The sequence below is a fragment of the Saccostrea cucullata genome, unplaced genomic scaffold (genome assembly GCF_032062105.1).
Source record: "Saccostrea cucullata isolate Sc308-1 unplaced genomic scaffold, CSIRO_AGI_Scuc_v1 ctg520, whole genome shotgun sequence".
Taxonomy (NCBI): domain Eukaryota; kingdom Metazoa; phylum Mollusca; class Bivalvia; order Ostreida; family Ostreidae; genus Saccostrea; species Saccostrea cuccullata.
Genome location: NW_026930967.1, coordinates 98,783 through 123,967, shown reverse-complemented (window position 1 = coordinate 123,967; position 25,185 = coordinate 98,783). Strand labels below are relative to the sequence as shown.

The following is a 25,185-nucleotide window of genomic DNA, read 5'->3' as shown; positions in this document are numbered from 1 at the left end:
TAAAGGTTAAATTATTAAAAAAACTGGAACAGCTAGATCATAATTGAAGATCATTTTTACATGAAGATATTTTGTACACAATGAAGTAGAGCTGAGGTGCACAGCATTATTATATTTGCCCCTGATCTTTATATTGAATTCATTAATTTTGGTAAGGAATGGGAGACATGTTATTTGTCAAAAAAACAAAAAAAACAAAAACAAAAACAAACAAAAAAAACAATACCCACTCGTTTATTATTATTGTTGTGCTTCATAATAATTCATAAGTGAAAAAAAATTCTCATAGGATTTTCTGACTGAAAAAAAAGAAAACTTAACAGGAATTTGTTTTTGTGTTTTTAGCTCACCTGAACTAACAGCTCAAGTGAGCTTTTCTGGTCACCCATTGTCTGTTGTCCATCCGTCCGTCTGTAAACTTTTCACGTTTTCAACTCAAGAACCACTGGGTCAATTTTTACGAAACTTGGTACAAAGCATCCTTGGGTCATGGGGAGTTTAAATTGTCAAACTGAAGGGCCAAGTCCCCTTACAAGGGGAGATAATCAAGAAAGGGTATATAGTAATCGTTATGTCCGTCTGTCCATCTGTAAGTCCGTCCGTCCGTTTGTTACGCTTTTGGGTACGCATCTCTTATCCGCAACTCCTCTTATACTACTGACTGAAATTTAATGAAACGTTCACAGAATCTTTATTACATATTGCCATTTTGCTTCTCCTATTTTACCTTTTTATTCGACACGTATTTTAGGCTTCCCATAGCAAAACATGGACATTGCCATTATACTCTTACCTATGACGTCACATATGGCAGCTTCTGAATAACATTTGATACGACGAGTTTTTCCTCTTTACACATTACCGTAAAACAATTATACAGCAAAACATGGACATTATGGGAGGCAGGGGGTATCATTTAGTGAGCTCAATGCTCACAGTACCTCTAGTTTAGTTTTGTTTTCAATTTGTCGTAAGACATTACACATAAACACATCAGAATTCAGACTGAATTTAATTATAAATGTACGAGGTTTATGTACAATTTAGCATGCACTTTGTATTAATCTACTTGATTCTTAAAGACTTGAAGTCATTTGCAAAGAATTATGCTGAAATTACACAATGTTGTCTTTGTGATGTAACTGATGTCATAATCAAATGTGCACAAAACAACTGCTCGAATCGTTGAAATTGTTTTCCAAAACTGATGACAAAAGCAAACCCGCGACCTACCTTAAGCTTGTTCGAATCCCTTCCCTCTCCTCTCCCCTAAGCAAAATACCTCTCTGAGTGATGTGGCTCCTGGGCCTCTTGTTTTTTTTCTAAAATTTGTTTACAGATTTAAAAAAACTTTAAAATCTATAAGGAAGAGGAAAAAAACCCTAAAGTTTTCGAAGTTGATGCAAATATATTTTTCTCTGTTAGAGCATGGCTTGCGATACATTCTGTTTTTATGTCCCGTATTTAATAGACTGCCATGTTTTGATTTAATTATGGTTGTTAAAAATTGAGATGGCTGACTTATATGGTTGAACTGCAGGGGCGTAGCTTGAATTTAAGTTCTAGTGAGGCACAGCTATTGTGGCCGGGGGTCTGGGGGCCGCCTGGCCCCCAGCAGGTCCAGGACAGAGCCCTGGTGGGGGGTTCTTCGAAGTTGTTGGTTTTAGAATGTAAAAATGGCACTTGTCCTGGACAGAAATTTCGTATTTTTTCCGGTTTTATGACTTGCAACATTCATATGATACAATAGGTACATACTGTATTTCAACATGTTCAAAGTATTTGATAGAGTAAAAAAAATGTTTATTAAAACTTTTTACTCATTTCGGGACAAAAAAATATTTAAATAAAATTGAATTGGGCATTATTTGGAAAGATAATAAGATTATTCATTACTTTACAGTTTACAGGGTTTGTAAAATACTTGATGCCGATTCTAAAAAGGGTGTCAACTTTGCCTGCCCCTTGTTTTTGTGGTCCATATTTATTTTTCCAAAAGATACTTTAAAGAGCCCGATCTCACGAATTTTGACTCAGAACCACTACAATAATTTATAGATTTATTTAAATGATGAGAAATAAAACACTTATGTTTTAAGATTGATTGATTGTATACTGTTTAACGTCCCTCTCCAGAATATTTCACTGATATGGAGACGTCACCATTGCCGGTGAAGGGCTGCAAATTTAGGCCTATGCGCGGGACTTATGGCCTTAGAGCAGGGAGGACTCTTTATCGTGCTACACCTGCTGTGACACGATACGGTGCCGCCCCATGTCGCCTTTTACGACAAGCAAGGGGGTTTAATTATGTTTTAAGAAATAAATTAAATATTTTCTGCGATGAATTATCAAAATTATGGGAAGGGGAAAGTTGGCTGAGGCAGTTGCCTCATTGCCACAATGGAAGCTTCGCCCCTGAACTGAATATTAAAATAAATGTTGTCTGAACCCTCCATGTTGTTCAAACACATAATTGGTTTTTCTAAAGATCAATGATAAAAACATTCTTTTTATTGGTATGTGTTAGTATACTTTTGATATTGAAAGCTTTTTTTCACAGGAAGAGATACTGAGGATTTAATTGCAATGGGAACAATATGGAGTCCAAATGCTCAAACACCTGCAAAACAGTTAAACAGCAGCGCAAGTAGTGCTAGTACTGTCACAAACAGTGCTGTTACAAACGTCACTGGCAGAAATATGCAAATGTATACAACACAAGGATCGAACAGTTCAACAGGAATGCCCCAGACTTGTAGAGGGCGCTACACCATATCAGGAATGAGACCAATACTGGTTCAAACATCAAGAAACTCCAATATGAAAGATGGTATTTGTCGAATTTTCTGGATTTCGTAGATGATTATTGAAACTCTGTTAAATGCTCGAATATCAGATAAGCATTAATTACCCTTGGTCCACCTTCTGTCTGTAAACTGTACTCAATATGCTAATCTTACTAGATATGTTGTCAAAATTCAATTAAGTACAGTTCAATAAACACTCATTAAATGTAGAGACTATATATACTGAAACGCATAAGAAAAGCAACAAGCAGTAATCTACAAATGTTTGAATTTTTTTATCTAATAATTTTCAAAAAAGAATACAGTTAGGCTAAACTCACTTTTCAGAACATCAGAGATTTGATAAAAATGTTAAATGTTTATCTTTTAACTTTACTAAGTAACATATGACTGTTTAAACACCCCCTCCCAGCCATTCAATTACAACGTGCAATACTGCCCTAAACAACAATTGCAGCTTAATTTCTACAATACAATAAGCTAATCAATATCAAGATCTGAAAGAAGGAATTATTCTTTGCCATTTTTTTAAATGACTGTTTTTCAGATGATTAAGTTGAATTTTCTCTAACTTAGCACATTGTAGTAACCCTTGGATTTCCGGTCCAAGGACTATCATTTAAGCATATGTTACATAAGACCCTGTTCAGGTGTGATATAGTGTATTTTTGCATCATCAATTCTCCATCACCATTACTTTGAGATTTTCTAGCGAGACAATGGAAATGCATACTTAAGCCATTTTCAAGAAGCCTTAGCATCGTTACGGGAAACGAAAGGAGATTTTATTTTTGGAAATATTGCTGCATTACTTAAGATAAAGATTACAAACCCTTAAAACTCCATAATATTGCCAATTGTTTAGTTAAACATGCAATTTTTTATATCTGTTAAGCAGACTCAAACTTGACTTCCGGTTATGGTATGAAAATTGTTGAACTGTTTAATTACCGATATTTACCAAATCAAAGATATCCATAATTTTGATATACAAAATTCTTTACTTTACAAAATTATTTCCCCCTTAAGTAGGGTATTGCGTTTCTTCTGTGTTTCAGTATACTAAGAAACATACATGCTAACTTTTGAAAATTGTCAGGGGAAGATGTCATAATCATAATAACATTTATTTCATATTTTTAGGTCACCTGAGTCACTCAGGTTACCTATTGCTATCAGTTTTAGTCCGTCGTCGTGCGTCGTGTGTTGTGTGTCGTGCATCGTGTGTAACCTTTGAACATTTTCAGCTTCTTCTCTGAAATCACGGAACCAATTTCAACCAAATTTGGTATACAGCATCTATGGGTAAAGGGGAACAAAAATTGTGAATTTAATGGTCCCTGCCCCCTGGGGTCTGAGGGGTGGGGCAGGACTGTTGGCATGAATGTAATGAGCATTGAGTCCTCTACCAAAATTATGAAATTCATGCCCCTAGGGTCAGGGGTTCTAGTGCTAGGGCATGCTATATAGATTATATAGTGAAAATGCATTATTTCTTTGAAAATCTTCTTCTCTGCTCCTGGATATTAAATAAACGTACTAAGAACATAGTTATGATGAGCAAGAGTACCTCTTCCGAATTTGTTAATTTTATGGCCACATGGTCAGGGGTTCTGGTGTTAGGGCAGGGCTCTATTGATTATATAGTTAATATGCATTAATTCTTTGAAAATCTTCTTCTCTGCTCCTGGGTATTAAATAAACTAACTAAGTATATAGCTATGATGAGCAAGTGTGCCTCTACCAAAATTGTGAATTTTAAGGCCCCTGGGTCAGGAGTTCTGGTGTTAGGGCGGGGCTCTATTGATTATATAGTGAAAATGCATTAATTATTTGCAAATCTTCTTCTCTACTTCTGGGTATTAAATAAACTAACTAAGTACATAGTTATGATGCGCAAGAGTGCCTCTTTCAAATATGTGAATTTTATGGCCCCAGGGTCAGGAGTTGTGGTGTCAGGGCAGGGCTCTATTAATTATATAGTGAAAATACATTAAATCTTTGAAAATCTTCTTCTCTGCTTCTTGGTTATAAGGAGATGAACTACCTATATGGTTATGATGAGCATGGGCCCTTCTTCCAGAATTGTGAACTTCAAGGCCCCTGGGTCCGGGGTACCATAGAGGGGGGCTCTAATTATACTCTGAAAATGAATAAATTGTTTGAAATCTGCTCCTTCGTATTAATCAAATATTTCAGATAATATAAGCTATGGTGCCTTTTCAAAAATTATGCAATGTGTGGACCTAGGGCCAGGGGTTTATGTGTGGTAGAGGCACTATTGATTATTGCTGAATATCGCTGATTAGTTGAAATGCATTTTTGTTCCCCTACCCTGCTTATGGGTATTAAGTAACCAAACTAAGCAATTGCTAAGTGTATAGTTATGATTAGCAATGGTGCCTCTTTCAAAATTGAGAATGTCATAGCATCTAGCTTAAAACATGAACCAAATTCAATCATTTGAAAGTTGTTGCATGATGTTCAGGTTACCTATAAGGCCCATGGGCCTCTTGTTGATCAAAATCATTATTTGTCATATTCCGGTATCCATTAACTTGTTAAGGCTCATAATTGTGTAGATTATTTAGGGACTATTTATAGGCTATATAATGAATTATTTCACTGTTGAAAATGTAATAAAACATGATATGAAATTTTGGGGAATTCTCATGCCTATCACCATACCATGTCATTGACAAATGATCTTATGTATACAAGTTATTGTCTATGACATCTTTCCCAGAAAAATTGGTAGGTACCCAGTATTCTTAAGATTAGCTAGATAATTTTTAGCTCTTCTGAACCGAAGGCTCAAGTGAGCTTTTCTGATCAAAATTTATCCGTTGACTGTCTTTGTTGTTGTCATTGTTGTTGTTGTTGTCGTAAACTTTTCACACTTGCATCTTCTTAAGAACCACTGGGGCCAATTTCAACCAAATTTGCCACAAAGTATCCTTAGGTGAAGGGGATTCAAGTTTGTTCAAATGACAGGCCGTGCCCTTTTCCAAGGGAAGATCATTATGAATAAGTGAAAAATTTAATGGCAAAGAACTCTATCTCTTGATTCCCGCCTACATTTTGCACTCATTAAATTCAATATTAATGGCAATTTGGCCATTAAATCTTTGTTTAATACAAAGAACAGTTATATGGTAATTGATTTATTATTTTAATTCCAGCGCTAAATAGTAAATTATCATTAATTCCAGCTCTTGAAAAAAGGGGGGTAGACGATATTTTCTAGTGAAATCGAACTTTCAAGAATCACCATATTTTGAAATAGTCTTAAATATGATAAAATGTATCTGATATCTTTTCTCATGTTTTACGCAAATAAATAAAACGTATATAAATTAATAAAATACAATTATTTAGTTGTAAATAGCTTTAAAATTGGTGAAAAATCAGCATATTTTTCGTTTTTTGTCTATAAACATATGTTCCCCCCCGTGAAACACAAAAAGCTTTGGCATAAATTCGTAGAATGACAGTCCATATTACCAGTAAAAAGGAATTTCTGTTTCACGGGGGGGAAAGATGTTTTAAAAATATTTTCCGTTTTCCGTTGATTTCTATAGTGAAAAACACAAGTTTTACCAAAATTATAGAGTTATATCTCTTTGATATCCCAAATAAGTAACGTTTTATGAAAATTCATATAATTATCTATTAAAATTCTGAAAATCATTCGAATATGTTTACTATTGAGAATTGACTTAGAGGTAGGCGGGAGAACAATACTATCGTTCGTAGTTCTTATTGGCATATACAGTGTATTAAAAATCTTCTTCTCAAAACCACTAGGCCAGGAATGAGGAGAGATGAATCTCATGTGGAAGATCCCCAGGTATTGTAGATTCAAGTTTGTTGAAATCATGACTGCGGGGGGTAGGGTGGGGCCACAATGTAGCATCAAAGTTTAAGGTAGGATTCTTCTCTGGTTTCTGACTAGATGAAACATTCAAAGTATATTTGCTTATATGTCTTATATATTTAGGTGTAAATAATTTAAAAGACCATATTTTTCTTTCCTCATCACAATTGTACAACTTAAATTAAATAGAAATGGTAAACTGTGTTTGAAAACTAGCAGGGACGATATTTTTGGCGTAATGGTGGCGTATGAAAATATCTTCTTTTCTGCCTCTCAAAATTATAATAGAACAAAGAAATTAGTAATAATTTTTACACAATCGAAAACTTGGAGAAATTTTTAAATGTAAGTTAGATTAATAATGAGGGACTAAACTTTCAAAATATATCAAATAAATATGATTTTTCAATCAAACTAGAACTTTATTAGCTTTTAAATGCTTCCTATCAAAGTGCAGATTTGAGCCAAAAATCCATAAAAAGTATTTTTTCTCGCTCACTAAACGATCAAAACTTTTTGTTTTTGTATCATTTTGTACATTTATAAGACTACTTTATTATATGTGAAAATAAGAAAAAGTTAAATATAGGAAGCATATGAAAATAACTAATATATCCTAAAAAATGAAGAAAAACAGAGAAAATTCGGATTAGCCTATATCAAGTTAAGTTAAATTATGTATGTAAATTTGGTAATTGCATGCTATAGAACCGATATAGTAATATGTTTTTATGCAAAAAGAACAATCATTAAACTTTTGAAATAGAAGTAGGTATCACGTGATTGGCAACAGTTATTTTTTATTCTTAATGTCAAGGAAAAAGATAATGACCTTGACCTGACCTTGCCTTTAATATAGAACGGTCAAATTTAATTTCACTGATACTATCACTTACTGATATTGTCTTCTTGATTCTTTGAAAATTTCATTAATTTTTAAATATTAGAAATATGAGAAGAATCCTACCTTAACATACTGGTAGAAATACATAGGAAAAGTCTTTTAAAAAACTTCTTTTTAAGAATCACAAGGCCAGGAAAGATAAAACTTATGTGGAAGCATCCTCAGGTAGTGTAAAATCAAGTTTCTTTAAATCGTGACCCCTTGGGGTAGGGTGGGGCCACAATGGGGGATCAATGTTTTACATAGAAATACATAAGAAAAGTCTTTTAAAAATATTGTTTCCAAGAACCACCAGGCCAGGAAAGATGAAACTTATGTTAAAGCATCCTCAGGTAGTGTAAAATCAAGTTTGTTTAAATCATGACCCCCGGAGGTAGGGTGGGGCCACAATGAGGAATCAAAGTTTAACATAGAAATACATAGGAAAAGCCATTTAAAAATCTTCTTTAAAATTTCAAGAACCACAGCGTCAGGAAAGATAAAACTTCTGTGGAAGCATCCTTAGGTAGTACTGTAGACGTACTTTTTTCCGCGGGGTCATAATTCCGCGGAATCTCAATTTCTGTTTAGTCCAAGGGTAGAAAATTACGCGGATTTTCTTGACTGTCACTATATGCCTTACATTTATATTAAGTACGCTTGAACAAATTTCTGCGGATTATTTGTGACCGTGTACATAGCGTAAATTAATACCACACGGAGAAAAGTACTTCTACAGTATATAGAATCAATTTGGAAGCATCCTTGGGTAGTGTAGAATCAATTTTGTTCAAGTCATGACCCTGTGTGTAGGACAGGGCCACAATGAAAAATCAAAGTTTTACATAGGAATATGTAGGAAAAAATCTTTAAAAATCTTCTTCACAAGAACTACTGGGCTAGGATTGATAAAAGTTATGTGGAAGCATCCTCAGGTAGTGTAAAATCAAGTTTGTTTAAATCATGACCCCCGGGGATAGTGCAGGGCCACAGTGAAAAATCAAAGTTTTACATAGGAATATATAGGAAAAATCTGTTAAAAACTTCATCTGAAGAACCACTGGGCCTGGAAAAATAAAACATACGTGGTAACACCCTCAGGCAGCGTAGAATCAAGTTGGTTCAAACATGACCCCCGGGGATAGGGCGGGGTCACAGCATAAAATCAAAGATTTACAAAGGAATATGTAGAAAAAATCTTCTCAAGAACCTCTGGGACAGAAAAAATGAAACTTATATGGAAGTATCCTCAAGTAAGGTAGAATCAAGTTTAGATTTATGTTCGTTCAAATCATGGGGGTGGAGGGTTCTTGGCCACAATAAACAATAAAAGTTTTTTATAGGAATCTATGGGAAAAATCCTCTTCTATAGAATGGAAAGGCTGTAGTTTATTTAATAATTTATATTGATATGGAAGCATCATTATGTTGTGTAGATTCACATTAATTTGTTCAAATCATGATTCCAAGGGTAGGGAGGGGCCATGATGGTGATGAAATTTTTACAAAGGAATATATAGGAAAAAAATCTCTTCAAGAACAATAAAGACTTTGTTATTGATACGGAAGTACAGCCTACTCCGGAAATATTGAATTTCAGGGGACCATGCAAATTATTTCAATATATCCGTAATTCAATATAAGCGAAATCGCGAAGCCGCAATTTTGAAAAGTTCAACCCCCGATCAAAAATAAAGAAGAACAAGCCCGAACAAATTGATTTGGTCAATTAATTTGGTAAATCTTTAATGGTGAACAGATTACATGGAATATTAATCTTTGATGAAATTATTTCTTTTTGTTGCATTTAAAAGACAATCAAACCTCATTATAAAATTCCCCGATGGCATTCTTTTGCGTTTTAGGGAAAAATCACCGGACTCAAACAGTTCAATTACAGCTGAACGCTGCTTTTGTATCATCGCAAGTGCACTTGAGTTAATTCCTAAATTCTTAGCTTTTCGAATTTATGCTTATCAATAGCCATAAATAGTTCGTAGTTAGCTTCAGAGTTTGGGATTTTCTTTTTCTGTGGGGTACCTTTATTATAGTATGTTTAGCCTCAATATGTCCAATACGTGAAAACAAAGAATTTAAAAGTGAATAATTTTAATTTGTAAAAGCAGTAATAATAAAAACACCTATGATGAAAACTTATTAATTCACACCCTTGTATATCAGTCGGTCAGTCAGGTATAATTACTGTCAGCAACCATGACGACAGCCGCCAGGGAGACTACTTTAATATAACCGTTATCAAAACAACTCATCATCACCTCTGGGGACCGATCAGTGGCTTCAATATGTAACTCAATATAGCCGATTTCAATATAACCATTATTTTAATGCAAAGAATATGAAAGACTAAAACTGGAGATTTATTTTTATTTGAGTATAAGCAGAATTTTAAAATAAGCGATTTCAATACAAGTGGAGTAAGCTGTATTCTCAAAAAGTTTAAAATTCAAGCCCTTCTTTTGAATACTTTAGTTACCTGATATTTTCTAGCCAATATGCTCAGGTGAGCGATGTAGCCCATGGGCCTCTTGTTATACAAAAGTGTTAAAGAAATTTAAAAAAAATTGTCTTTATAATTCATAACCATTATGTAGGGCTGGGCAAAAATATCGATATTTCCTTATATTGCAATACAATGACAACAAATATCATATCGCAATACGTTAATTAAATCATCAGTATTTTTTTTCCATTTGGTTACTTTTCATAGTTTTGTACATTCTGCATGTAAATTAAAGTTAATACATATCGCAATACAGTTAAAAATATCACAATATATCACAATACGAAATCTCTGGCCAATGCCCAGCCTTACCGTTATCCATTATGAGGTGATTTTAGGTTGTAGTTTGCTTTACAAATTCCTTATAGAGCAAGGAGTTAATATGAATGTATTACAGTTTGTATACTTAAATTGTAGGAAATAGTGATTTTATCGGTATACTGGTATATCACAAGTTTTTATTGTATTACACGTATCGTGATACAGAGACCTAAATACTGGTCCAGAAATTATTCATTTATTTGTTCTATCTTTCAAATTACAATTAAGGAAAGTATTAAAAATGTTGTAAAAGGTGAAAAGAATGGCATCTTACCATCCAAACATGATTAATTTTATGTACCTAGAAATTTTGAGAAAGTGAAATTTTGTTTTTTTAGCAACTTTTTTTTAAGAAAAATAATGACTATTCACTTAAAATCATTGTAAAAATTGCTTGAAAAAATATCATGATATTATCTTGATATTTTAAGGAGAAATTGTGATATATCCCGATACAAAATTTTTGGCGATACCCATCCCTATTAAATTGACATATTGAAAAATTAGCACAGTTACATGAGAATTCGATTTGATTTTGAATGTCTTTAACATATTGGACTGGAGAAATGGACTCGAGGGTATAAATTGTCAAAAACATTTACTGGTATTTATAGTGATCATGAATTAACACTGTTTTCTCACAGTTCCAAATCCACCAATTGGAAATATGAAGAATGCTTGTTAATGTGTACATGCAATATTTTACATAGGAAAACCTTCTTTGTTCTTTTTTTTTTATTCTACTTTTATTTTTAACTTTTTACTTTTTATTTTATTTTAGTATTGTGTTTTAGCCCACCTGAGATTTAAGCTTAAATGAATTTTTTTAATAGATGATTAGTTTTGTGGACTTAAAATATGAAAATATGAATTGACAATACACTGAATTTCATGGAAAAATGTCTTCAGAAAGTTATCTCTCTTATCAGTTGAATATTACGTCTTAAGGAGGGGGAATACATGTATCAGGGTAGTGGATACTGTCTTGGATGGCTCACTTGGTCACGGGTTCAATTCCTGGTTTAGTCATTTCATTTTCTCCTTTTCATGTTACATTCCTAAAAGAGCACCGAGCCAGAAAAGATATTTTTGAAAGCTTTCTTATCTGACAAAAGTGTAGAACTTAAATTGTCCTACATACATTAAGAATTCTTTCCCCAGATTGGCAAAGTTTAAGTCATATATTTAAAATTCATGAACTTTTGGTAATTATCCTTATTTCTAGACATTTGCTTATAATTATATGTAATAAGAAACACTTTTTTTCTGCACAGTTGATCCAAGATATGCAGATCCAGTGGTTGGTGCTCCAGCTTCATTTCAACAAAGACTTATGGAACTTAGTGCTCTTGAGGGAGAAACTATACGATATGAAAGAAGTAAAAAAGTGAAGAAAAAAGTCAAACAGGATCGTGACTCTTAATTGCATATGTTTTTTTTGGATTTCTCATTATTTATTACATGTATTAGCTAAGCTGAGCCAAAGCTTAAGGACTCTGATGCAAGTTTGTCTACCATCATAGCATAAGTCTGCTGGTCTGTTAACTTCTCCTGTTTACCTCTTCCTCATGCAGTGCCTCTGTCACAGTTTCAACCAAAATTTTCCATGGAGGTTTGCATTTGATGAAATAAAGGGGCCTGCAACTTTTTCAGAGAAATTTTACACAAATTACATTATTGTAGTTATATTAGACAAGAATCCCCATAGATTTATAATTATAAAAATCATGGCATCTACAGCGAAAGTGGCCCAAACAGAAGATCAATAGTATGTCAAAGACTATATGTGCTTATGCAATAGTAAGATGCCTGTCATCCATATATCTGTCTGTCAGTCAGTCTGTAAACAACTTATCATCATAATGCTACTCCTCCTACAGTTTTGGTCTGATTTCAGTACATGACATTGTATAATCTGGCACACAAGTAGACTACACTAATCCCGGGCTGTTTACACAGATAGTTTAATTTGAAGTATTAAATGTAAGTTACTGCAAATTATAATTGAACGTTGTTCACAGGTGGAGCTTAATGAGAATTGGAAAATCTGAATTAAACTACTGCACATTAAATTTCTTTGCGTAAGTGTGAACACTAAATGAAGCTAATTCGAATTTAATTTGACGCATGCATAATGGTAAAAGTTTAGTCATATGCTACATGTTGATGGTAAACTATAGGCACTTGTGCTATTTTTTAAGTGAAAAACAGACGAATATTATGTAAATTAAATGTGTACAGACACTAGCCTATGAAAAAGCTCCGCAGGTGATGTGATTTGGAAATGATGTCATAATAGTCTTACTGATTAGCCTTACTGTAGAAATATTGATTTTAATTTGCAATAGTTACTTTCACATTAGCTGTCTTGTGAATGCAATTTATTTCCCATTAGTTTAATTTGTATTAATAACCATTTGCTGTGAATTAAACTCTCCATGGCAACAGGGAATAAGATACAAAATTCTGTACATCGGTTTTTTTATTTTGATGAATGGTGTTGCCCTGGTTTCAAAAAATAGAAATTTCTGCGAAATTTCTTTAAAACGCTTCTCCTCCCACAAGTTTGATCTGATTGTAATAAATCTTTTTTCTTCTTTCATTATATGTATAATCAATTAGAACTTAGAGACTTTTGATTCATTACTTTTATTCAAAAAGAAGGCTACATTTGACATACAAGTGTCAATAGGTAGTGAAGATTCAACTTTATTCAAAAAATGTATTAGAAGAATAGGGTGGCTTTTTAATAGTAAGTCATAGTTCAATATGTTCTTATATTCAAATCATTGCTGGGGAGGCATTTTCATAGCATTGTTTGAGACAATGTTTTTCTATCCTCACTGCATTAACTGTCATATACTCAACTGTTGTGCATTTTGTAATCAGATGAATAAAAACTAAAAATAGCCATATTGTTATCAATGACAAACTATCAATAGCAATACCTGCACATATTATTATCGATGTCAAACTGTAACTAGCAATTTACCTGCACATATTGTTATCAATGACAAACTGTCACTATAAATACCTGCACATATTGTTATAATGACAAACTGTCACTATAAATACCTGCACATATTGTTATCAATGACAAACTGTCCTTAGCAATTAACCTGCAAATATTGTTATTTATGACAAACTGTCCCTAGCAATACCTGCACATATTGTTATCGATGACAAATTGTCCCTATCAATACCTGCACATATTGTTATCATTGACAAACTGTCCGTAGCAATACCTGCAAATATTGTTATCAATGACAAACTGTCCCTAGCAATACCTGCAAATATTGTTATCAATGACAAACTGTCCTTAGCATTACCTGCACATATTGTTATCGATGACAAACTGTCCCTATCAATACCTGCACATATTGTTATCAATGACAAACTGTCCCTAGCAATACCTGCACATATTGTTATCAATGACAAACTGTCCCTAGCAATACCTGCACATATTGTTATCGATGACAAACTGTCCCTATCAATACCTGCACATATTGTTATCATTGACAAACTGTCACTATAAATACCTGCAAATATTGTTATCAATGACAAACTGTCCCTAGCAATACCTGCACATATTGTTATCATTGACAAACTGTCACTAAAAATACCCGATCATATTGTTATTGATGACAGACTGTCACTAGAAATAACCACATATTGTTATCAATGACAAACTGTCCGTAGCAATACCTGCAAATATTGTTATCAATGACAAACTGTCCCTAGCAATACCTGCACATATTGTTATCAATGACAAACTGTCCCTAGCAATACCTTGCACATATTGTTATCAATTACAAATTGTCACGATAAATACCCGATCATATTGTTATTGATGACAGACTGTCACTAGAAATAACTGCACATATTGTTATCAATGACAGACTCCCTAGCAATAACTGCACATATTGTTATCAATGACAAACTGTCCCTAGCAATACCTGCACATATTGTTGCTGAAAATTGTGGGAATTTTTCTGGTTTTGTGAAGGCCATAACTGTGAAAATCATGGAGATCTGTCATGTAGGCAAATTCATGAAATGCAGTATTGATTAATTGTCCAATTTTACTTTCTTTGTATAATTTTTTTTATTACCTGGTATGTTCACTAAAACGCAAATTTTTACTCCCCCTACATAGTTGCAATTCCATGGTTCAAGTGACTCTAAAACATAAAGTCCTAAATACCGTAAATTCTTCATTAAAATCAAGGACCTATTCGTTTGATAGTAATTATAGTAAATATATACATGGAATGATAAAAAATTTGCAAACTGAGTAACTTCCATATTAAGGTCAAGATCTAGTAAATGAATTTAGACTAATTTTTTGGTGCTAGATCCATTATGACGTCATAATCAATTTCAAATTTCTTTTTCCAGTATTTCACAGATTTATAAGAATTATGTAGAAAATAGGGTATTTTTATGGCATTCAATTTGAAATCAGATGACAAGTAACCCTGATACCTATATTATATTTGATATTATACTAAAGAAGAGGCCATGAACATACAAATTACCATTTTCTGAGAGACTGTAGGCAATCTGAATATATTTCTTTTGTCGAATATGACAAAAAATCCCAAATTCATGACTGTTTTACTTAATTTTTCATTAAAAATTACAGTTTAAAAATGGTTTTTCATCTTGTTTACCTAAAAATTATGCCTTGAAACACCTTATTTGATTAAGCTAAAGTTGTAAAACGTCATTAAAGGAATTTATATCTCAATTTATGATTGTCACAAACTAGCCGCAATTTGTAATATTTTTTAAAAAGAGGACAACATTTTAACAATTTTAACTATAAAATCTGCTTCAGAATAATATCTACATATTTCATTGATATTATCATTCTACACACTATATCAAAATATTTAGCTGGAGGAGGCCTGCGCTCGGTGACTTTTACCTGTGATAGAGAGGTAATCTGTCGGATTTCAAGCTGATTTTTTTTTTATCAGGAACGTGAAGATGAATTAAAGTAAGAGATTTAGATATAAAGAAAACTATATTAAAATTTTAATTATTTTTTTTTAAAAATCAGAGAAAATTATACATCGTAAAAGTAGGGACCTGTCGATATACACCTGTGGTATACAGGCCCAGAGATGCCAATTACGACAACCTCGCCTCTGTTTTCCAAGTTTCGAATCAATTTTTCAGTTACTAGTAGTATCGAATCAAGCGCCCTCTACTGTTGCTGACGTGAATATATAATCACGTTCTGTATTGTCAAAATTTTATACAATACATGGTGTCTAATTTAGCATTTACTAAACAGTTCTAATAGATGTAATAAGAATAAAGAGTCTACCGACATTCTGCAGCTGTATTTTACGCAATAACTCTCCACATGTCCAATGATACCCGTGTGCTAAAATAGTGATATTAAATTTATACTAATAAAACAAACAGGGCGGAACACGTTGAGAGGGGTTAGAGAGTCCCTATGGAGTTTTGGTATAAAATTTCATTGCAAAAGCTCAAAATCTTCTGGAGATATCGCCCAGAAACGAAAGTGTTACACAAAGACGGAATGTATAAATTTACGACCTTGAACTTTAATCTTTTGACCTCAAAATATATAGGGGTCTTCCTTATGCCACAGGGAGTTGTTATGTAAAATTTCAGGATTCTCAAGATATTGCGCCGAAAACGGAAGTGTTAACACAGACAGAATTTATCAATTGATGACCTTGACCTTTTGGCCTCAAAATCAATAGGGTTCTTCTTTAGGCCATGTGGAATTGCTATCGGCTTGGCCAAGATCAGGTGCCCATTTCCACTTGAATGATGTTATATATGCGTAACTCTTTAAAATTACAATTATTAATCTAAATGTCTTTAGTTGCATTGCAAATAGCAGATTGAGAGCTTTCCATTGGTATATTATATTATATATATAGTACAAATTCATAATTTTTGAAGCGTTATGCTGTTGCACTTGATTTTTTTTTTCCATTTTAAAAAATGGATAATTAAAATTATTTTGAATGAAACATTCCAAAATAGATATTGTTTGTTGTAGAGAAATCATTCTGGTTAAGTTTATTTTTTACAGAAATGAAAAAGGATAAAAAATGTGGAAATTATTAATAAATGTGTGCAGATATACCTTTGTTATATAAATCAAGATTTATCAATGTTTGAATAAATTCCTAATTTCTAGCAGGAAAGAGCAAATATAATGCATAATTTTTTTTTATTTTACTTAAGAAAAAAGTACTATAAGAAAAATATAGTGGTTATATGGTAAATTGTGTGCACATTTTGTAATTTCGTTCTCATACTGATGTAAAATTTTGTATAGTCCGTAGCCCCATATTTCATTATAGTTTGTTTTAAATAGAAGAATGTATAATTTAGAATGCTCTTGTTTGATATTTTCACAGTCACTAGTAAAGAATAAAAACAGTAATGAATAGCTTTTACGACAACACCAAAAGAAGCTATAGAAGAATGATTGGTGTCCATAGCCCTGTATAGTCCGTAGCCCCAATATTACAACTATCAGAAAAAGTCATATACATTATTGATACAATAACTACAATATAATAATATGTTTATTCAAACAAATACAATGTTTTTAAATACATAATCGACTGTAATTAAAAATGTAGTGTCTGAATATTAACATTTTTAAGTAAAGGCTTGCTTCTGTAGTCTGTCCTGTTCTGTTTGTAGTCACAACATATTTCTTTAAATATATACCTATGATAAAGTTTTCCTTCTTATGCTACACACTATCAATTCATTTAGAATATTAGGGGACCTATATAAGAAGATTATTTTCGTAATTTTCATTGGCTGAAAGGACGTCACGTGATATTCCTCCTTTTGAGATAATGAAGCGAAAGCGCGTCGGCGGAAAATGATATCGCACGACACGCCATTCGGTTGCACTGAAGTTACGTAGAACGTGACGTCATAGTATGATAAGCGTGTTTTTAACCATTGTGACGTAATGACAGCCAAGTCCGTTGTGTTAGGACTGTGTCAGTGCATTCAATTTGCATTGAGTGATTATATAATAACTATTATGGACTTCAATGAACGGTCAATATGTGGTTATAAGGACTCTTGGCAATTGATATTGACCGAAGACACAGAAAATGATGGCGACCTCGCAGGCTCGGTCGCTATCACTTTCTGTGTCTTCGGTCAATATCAATTGCCATGAGTCCTTATAACCACATATCGACCTACACTGAAGTCCATAATTGTATAATAATTAGCCGTGGAACTTTGTAAAAGAATATTTGACCACACAAATCCTACTTACAAAAGGGCTGCAGACTCTTCAAATAAATTTAGAAAATTTACAGACCATAAAACCATACTTCTTTATCAGCATGAGGTTTTTTCACCCAACCAGTCATCACATCACATAGTGGGATTTGATCCCAAAACATAAGGATCAACTCCTTACTTTGCGATTTAGTACAAAGTGAGACCTTCACACTAAGTAATTGCACCACCCAATCTACTTGTCACTGAATTGTTAATTCAAAATAAAAAAAAGCATTGATTCTTTATGGATAAATATTGTGATATTATGGTTTTTTTCTTCAAATGGTCAATCTTTTTTTGTTGTTGTAATTTTTATATGAATTGCACTGTATGGTCATGATCATAAATTCTGAAACACCTTTTGAATGACCATCTTGATCTATATGCAAAACATTTACAATAAAATCGAGAAAAAAGGTATGAAGCAATATAGTCCGTAACCCCCTCCCTCCAAAAAAATCAAGCCTTGACTTAATTAGGGCTCATGTTACTTTCTTCATGATAGTCGAACACTGATAATACTTTATTTATTAGTTGAACTGGAATTTCATTTGGCATTGATCATGGAAGTACACAGTACATTAGACAATTATTTATCTTTAAGCATGACATTATAAATTCTCAGTAAAAGTGCTGTGAACTGTTGTAGAAAACCAAAATAATAATAAACCAGAAGTCTCTGTCGAGACTGAAGCTCTACTGGTTTGTACTTATAACAAATGAAGACAAAAGTAGCAGTTGGGACTTAAAACTTTACAACAGCAATAAATAGAATAATGATGCTTGATTGAGCTCTTTTTGTGGCAAGATACTGCAATAAGACTACAGCTGTAGGAGTAACTATTAATAAACTTTTAGAGTATTTTCAATTTTAGTAACCATTGCAACATCATTCCTCAAAATCCAAAATCGATACACAGAATTGTGTATCTTAGCGTAGTCTACTTGTGTGCCAAGTTATACTGAAATCAGACCAAAACTGTAGGAGGAGTAGCATTTTTGAAAGTATTTCACAGAATTTCCTATTTTTAGTAACAAAGGCAACACCGTTCATCGAAATCTAAAATTGTTACATAGAATTATGTAACTTGGTGTAGTCTACTTATGTGCCAAGTTATATTGAAATCAGAACAAAACTGTAGGAGGAGTAGCATTTTAAATGTATTTCACAGAAATTTCTATTTTTAATAACAAAGGCAACACCGTTCATCGAAATCAAAAATCGATACACAGAATTATGTATCTTTAGTGTAGTCTACTTGTGTGCTAAACTATATTAAAATCAGAACAAAACTGTAGATGGAGTAGCATTTTGAAAGTATTTCACAGAAATTTCTATTTTTAGTAACCATGGCAACACAGTTCATCAAAATCAAAAATCGATACACTGAATTATGTATCTTAGTGTAGTCTACTTGGGTGCCAAGTTATATTGAAATCAGACCAAAACTGTAGGAGGAGTAGCACATTGAAAGTATTTCACAGAAATTTCTATTTTTAGTAACAAAGGCAACACCGTTCATCGAAATAAACAATCGATACACAGAATTATGTATCTTAGTGTAGTCTACTAGTGTGCCAAGTTATACTGAAATCAAACCAAAACTGTAGGAGGAGTAGCATTTTGAAAAATTGTTTATAGACAGACAGACGGACGCCGGACGCATCGCATAAGCTCTTCTGGTCTCTGACCAGAAGAGCTAAAAATTGCCCAAGAATACTAGTATATTTTCTTTAAGGTGATTGTCCACAATAGGGCTGTGTAACGGTGTAGTCCGTAGCCCCACTATGCTCTCATGAAATACATCCTTCTTAGATGCTAAATTAAAGTTCATTCTTGGTCTTTAGATGGTTTTAGACATTTTGTTATCAAAACACCAATTACATGTAGTTCTGACATGTATTATTTTGTTCTGACAATTCATATTTTACTCGTATTGGGAATTTAAATTAAGTTTTAAGTCTATTTTGTTAAATTCCACAGGATTTTTGTTAAAATTGATTTCAAATATTTAACTGATAATATCTTTGAAACACATGTTAACTCCAAGATGATAATTTTAATGAATATTTACTGATACAAGCAACTATTTTTTCTATGGTCACTCCTAAAATGAAAAATACTCTATGTATAGTCCGTAGTCCCGGGTCTCAAAATAGTCAATAAAAAATCCCTGACAGTTTTTCTTTGGGTATTATCAAATAAGTTTGAAATTCTCATTCCCATATACATTTTCTTTAGAAGAGAATGAAAGTACTTCAATTTATTTTTTCTTCAAATGTCCAGATATTAAGTGTAGAAGAAACTCTTATAGATTAACAGATTAACCCATGTCCTTTATATACTGTAACATTTTTAATGGCAATGACTTACTATAGTATGTGAATTTTTTTTTGCTCAGACAAAATTTTTTGAAGAGTTTGTATTTTAATTATAAATTTTTGTTCAGTTGAATATGATAAAAATAAATGTTATGCTTGATCTGCTACCAACATGGTCACCTGATGCAAAATGCAAAATTTAATTGCGAAAGTTCAAAGGGTTCTCGAGATATCGTGCGGAAACGAAAGCGTCACAGACAGACAAGAAATACGGAAGGACAGACGGACAGACAGACTCATACATTGGTGAACATCATTCGTACGTCAGTCGACTATGGGCCTTGGAGATTTCTGTACTTCTGAAAAAATTAAACCTTGGCCAACTTTCATATTTCACAATTGTATTTCCAGTGTGAATACCCTACTTTGGATACATTATATTAAAGGACAAGTGCACTTAAGGGGGATGTACAAGCCATATTGGATCTAGTCTGGTGTAAAATAAGAAATACCAAGAATGCACTTAATACTCCACTAAAGTAGCCCAAAGTTACTCAAAGTGCTAACACACTAATTACCTACTGTTAGAGACCAAAATTAGTAAACAATTAAGTTTATTTTGTTTTATTTAGGAGGAAATTAATCATGTTAGAACTGCGCAGCTACAGCATTCACGAAATGATAAATGCATTGAAAATGGTGTTAAATTGATTCATTGATAATATGGCTACAACCATTTGTTTCGCTTTTTTCTTGTCATTATCCATAATTCTTGAAAATTTGATTTTTCATATGGTTGTCTTCCTGAGGCCATGTGTTTATTTCGTCCGCCATTCCTCTGTCACACAGAGTTCGAATAACATTGATTTTAGAATAAATGCGACCATAATAACATCAAGACAAGAAATTACTTTTTTAATAATAATTAGGTTATATTACTTACTGCTTTTATTTGTTGCATCGCATCGTCTGATTAATGAAAAAACGCGATTTTAACCCCACTCCAGCAAATCGGGAAAAACTGTTCTGTTTACAGCTCGAGTTTCCTCGTTAAAATTATTCCACTGAGCACGTGGTTGGCATGTGCATATATCTGCTGTGGATAGATCCGTTTATTACCATGATTATATTTAATTTTTCATGGAACAAGTCTTGATAATTTGTTGGTTTCTTTAAAACTCAAGAAAAAAAGATAAAAATATTCTAAACATATGTGTTTACGGTGGGTCTTTTTTCTTTGGCGATAGAAGTTATTTTCAAATGGGGCACTGCAAGGAGGATACTTAGCATTTAATTTGAAAATGTTAAACAATATGCGTTGCATGAAAAACAAATTGTAATTACAGGTTTTACATTGTAAAAGTTGGTACATATGTCTATTTTGTTTAGAAGTTAGATAGAAAAAATAGGCAGTTGTGTGATTTCCTTCAGGCACCTCACATAAATAGCTAGATTGTTTGCAATGACCCACACATTGTATGGAGAAATGTTTGGACATAAAAACGCATCATGTCTCATTATGTTGACAACGTTGTAAGCTCTCGCTCATTAAACATACGATGCTTGATAAAATATATTGAGTTGTTTCTTTGAAATTTAGAAGCGAGCACAATGTTTGCAAAGAAAGGTCCATTACATATGCTATGTCTATCATCGCCCAAAAAATTGAGAGGCTACCCCCCTCCCGAAAATCCTATGTTTGTTTTTCAAAATAGTGTCAAAGATTCAACAATTACTTGCATTACTAAGTATGTGATGGAACATGTACTAGCCTTATAAGACCACTTGTTATAAAAATATTTGGTTTCCCTCTCTCCCGATCTACTGCCTAGAAATGGCCCGACTCATTTATTTACATTCCATTACACAATATTTTTTTCTTTTTCTTCCGTCAACATTTAAGGAATTTTTTTCTCATCTATAAATATGGACCCAATAATTTTCCCCTGAGTTGGGAGGACTACCAAACGTCATTTTTAAGATGGTATGAAATATTTAATTATGTTGATTTTTTTTTCTTTACTTTGTGAAATTGTAATTTTGACAATATGGGCAAATAGAGATAAAGTTTTTTTTATTCATTAAATCTCCTAACCCACTGATAAATGATTTCATTCCTTTTCAAATTTTGCTCCGCTGTAATGAAAATTGTAAATGCATGTTTATTTGACACAGTATACGAGGGGTGATCAAAAAGTAAACGATATCTTAGGTATTTGATAGTTATATTATTGTTGAAATATTCAAGTATTTTTCAAAGTGTAAATTGGAGGTCTTTGATGGCATATTGCTTAATTAAAAACACATTCCTTTTCAAACTTGCTTTCACCGGGCAACATAACAAGTACATGTATCATATTTAACCATCTGCCTTCCTTCACTAAAACGATCTATCCAATCATTGATTGAAATGATAGGAAGTCATTTGTCTTAATAAACTGTGAACAAATTCTTGTACGCTACTTCAAAGGCATTTCTAAGATATACCATAAATATTATAGTCGTTTCTTGAAAGAGCATCGTCGGAACCCACGGGTTTTCTCTCCGTTACACTGCGTTAAATGCAGTGTAACGGACAGAAAACCCGTGGGTTCCGACGATGTTGAAAGAGCTCCACTGAGACAACCATTTTCGTCACAAGTACCTGCATAATGACGCCATTTTCAGACAGTGACGTCACAAACATGGAGCAAAACTTCAGCATATGCTATTTATAGAACTTGTGTTTGGCTATGTTTCTAATCTGAATTGTGGTTTTGTAGATATAGAGATAGTTCGCGAACTTTTTGATCACCCCTCGTATATACTAGTAGGTACTAAAACAAGGTCATTCATATCGATTTTATGTGTCTAATTTCTTTGTGTTTCATTGGTGATAATTAAAATTTTGATAGATAACATAAGTTATCTGTGGCAAACCTACAAACTCTTAATTTTTAACTTTGATGGTGCTCAGTTTTCCTTACCTGGAATCAAAGAGTTTAAGATTTTTTTTATATCAATATGTACACTATTTAACAACTGTTCGATAATAATACTAAATAAATTACTTCAAGCCACACTAGAACACCTTTCCTCTTTTAAAAGTGTTCATATTATTTGAAATATTTTGCAACTATAATTCTCTTCTACATTTAAAGATTGTTATGTCCCTCAATATTAAGAGGAGGTCTGAAAAACAAAATTCTGTGCTAAAAATAGACCACGTGCTCCTATCCATGAACTACTTTCATGGTTCTTTACACTCTTTTTGAAGACAACGGTACCTTATTTTGAACTTGAAATTATCATTTAAAAGTGCAAAATTTAGACATTTTCTCAACAAATGGTTGTAGAGAGAACATTAATGCACAGTTTGCATATTTTTTTGGATTTTTTAAGGCTCTGCTGAATTCTGTAGTTGCACAGTTCTAAGGAGCATATCAAAAACATTTTTCTGCAAAAGTATAGATTATATATACACAACATGCATTCAGTTATGCATATTTATTGTATCTTTATCATAAGGACTTGAAATTTGATCAAAATGTAATGCATTTTAGCCATTTGAAGAAATGTTTACATTTTGTTCTCATTGCACTAAAGGTGGCCGGACATCCCCCTTAAGCAATACTTAATGGGCCCTTTTCATGTGCCGTTTTACTTTAAAATATAGAAATAAATCGTTCTCTTTTGGTAATAGTTAGATACTAATGGATATTTCTAATTAAAAGGCACGTACATTTAAATCAGCATGGATTTGAAACAATTGAATATTTTTAAATACCCATGGATACCCTAAATCCGGAAAAGTCGTACCGAACCTTCTTTGAGTTTCATTTATGTAAATGAAGGGGAAAAGATTATTTGACACTTGAACAATCTTGTGGATCATAGTCGGGCGCGTGTGCGGAATGTTACTCCTTGCTCCAAATTTGTTTTAAAAATTGAATGAAGCTGTTTATAGTTGACTGTTGTAGCCATAATGATCAAACTAAGAAATTGGTACTCTTGCATTTGAAAAAAAAATAGTTTCATTGAATTTGAAAGTAAAAATGAGTGTTTAGATGGCTTTCAATTCCTGTTTCATTGTCTTGCATGAATGTTAATAATGTTTGACACTTTTATAAATGACACTAAACTCTCTTTTCCCTCCCGTGTTCTTAAAAACAAATACATACAAACATCTCTAAGTGGCACGGCTTTGACTTAATGATACAAAACCAGCCTAGGTTTTGCAGTGAGCTTTACCTGGGTAGAACTCACGTGACTATAAGTATTTTAAGTAATTTATTTCACACGTGGGTTCAACATGGGTCATACTGGTAAAAAGCTCTCACTTGCTATAGGAAGAACATTGTACTTCTTGTACATTTTTGATATTTTAAGTACCAGCCTAATCGTGTGCAAATTCCCTACTTTAATTCTTACAAGTTTTATAAATGTATTATACGTCTTTTGTCATTCGCACAAGTTTGTACAAAGTTAGGCTCATAGTAAACAAAAGCTTTGAAATGAATGACCGTTCTCGATTCACTATAGAAAATCACAAATGTCGGCTGACCCCTACCACATTGTATGGTTTTGTTCTTTATATATTTGTGAATTTCAGCGGAAAAGATTGTTGAATCGTATGGTTTAGATATCAATTAATGATTTGAGATGAAAAAATTTGAGTAATTTGATTGTTTATTTTTTCACATTTCACCGGGGCCCAATTGTCCACTCGTTCTTTGCTTATAAGAACAAGTATACACTGACAAAACGTCAGAGATACTCAAGCTGTAGAAAGTCAACAAGGAAGTGTCATTAATATCCTAAAATGGTATGAGGGCTATGGAGTTCAATCTTCTGTTGAATAAAATACATGTTCATGAAACACAATTCATATATTGAATTTAACAATTAGAATAAATATAATTAATCGTACTACTTTTTAAGATGAATTTACGTTACACACTTTCAGGAATATTTTATAGAGCATAGTTACCATTTCTTAATTCAATGAAATATTTTTTTATGTAGATCGACATTTACAAGGGTTGTCCCAAAAAGTCGTAGACTGGGCTCATATCTTTTAAAGGAATTAATGTATCTTTATAAAATTTTCAGGGTGGATAAAGCGTGTTCTTGGCAGATAAATTACGAAGTTTTATCAGGT

At 32.8% G+C, this 25,185-nt stretch overlaps 1 protein-coding gene across 1 annotated transcript in view; it reads left to right on the top strand.

Moving 5' to 3' along the window:
• Positions 1–13,322, top strand: part of LOC134230747 (uncharacterized) — a 32,695-nt gene extending 19,373 nt beyond the window's left edge. Inside the window, exons 4-5 of the mRNA XM_062712586.1 lie at positions 2,564–2,833; positions 11,687–13,322. Of these exons, the coding sequence (XP_062568570.1) occupies positions 2,564–2,833; positions 11,687–11,835 (419 nt within the window). The 3' untranslated portion in view covers positions 11,836–13,322. The remainder of the gene's footprint in view (positions 1–2,563; positions 2,834–11,686) is intronic.
• The last annotated feature ends 11,863 nt before the right edge of the window (positions 13,323–25,185 follow it).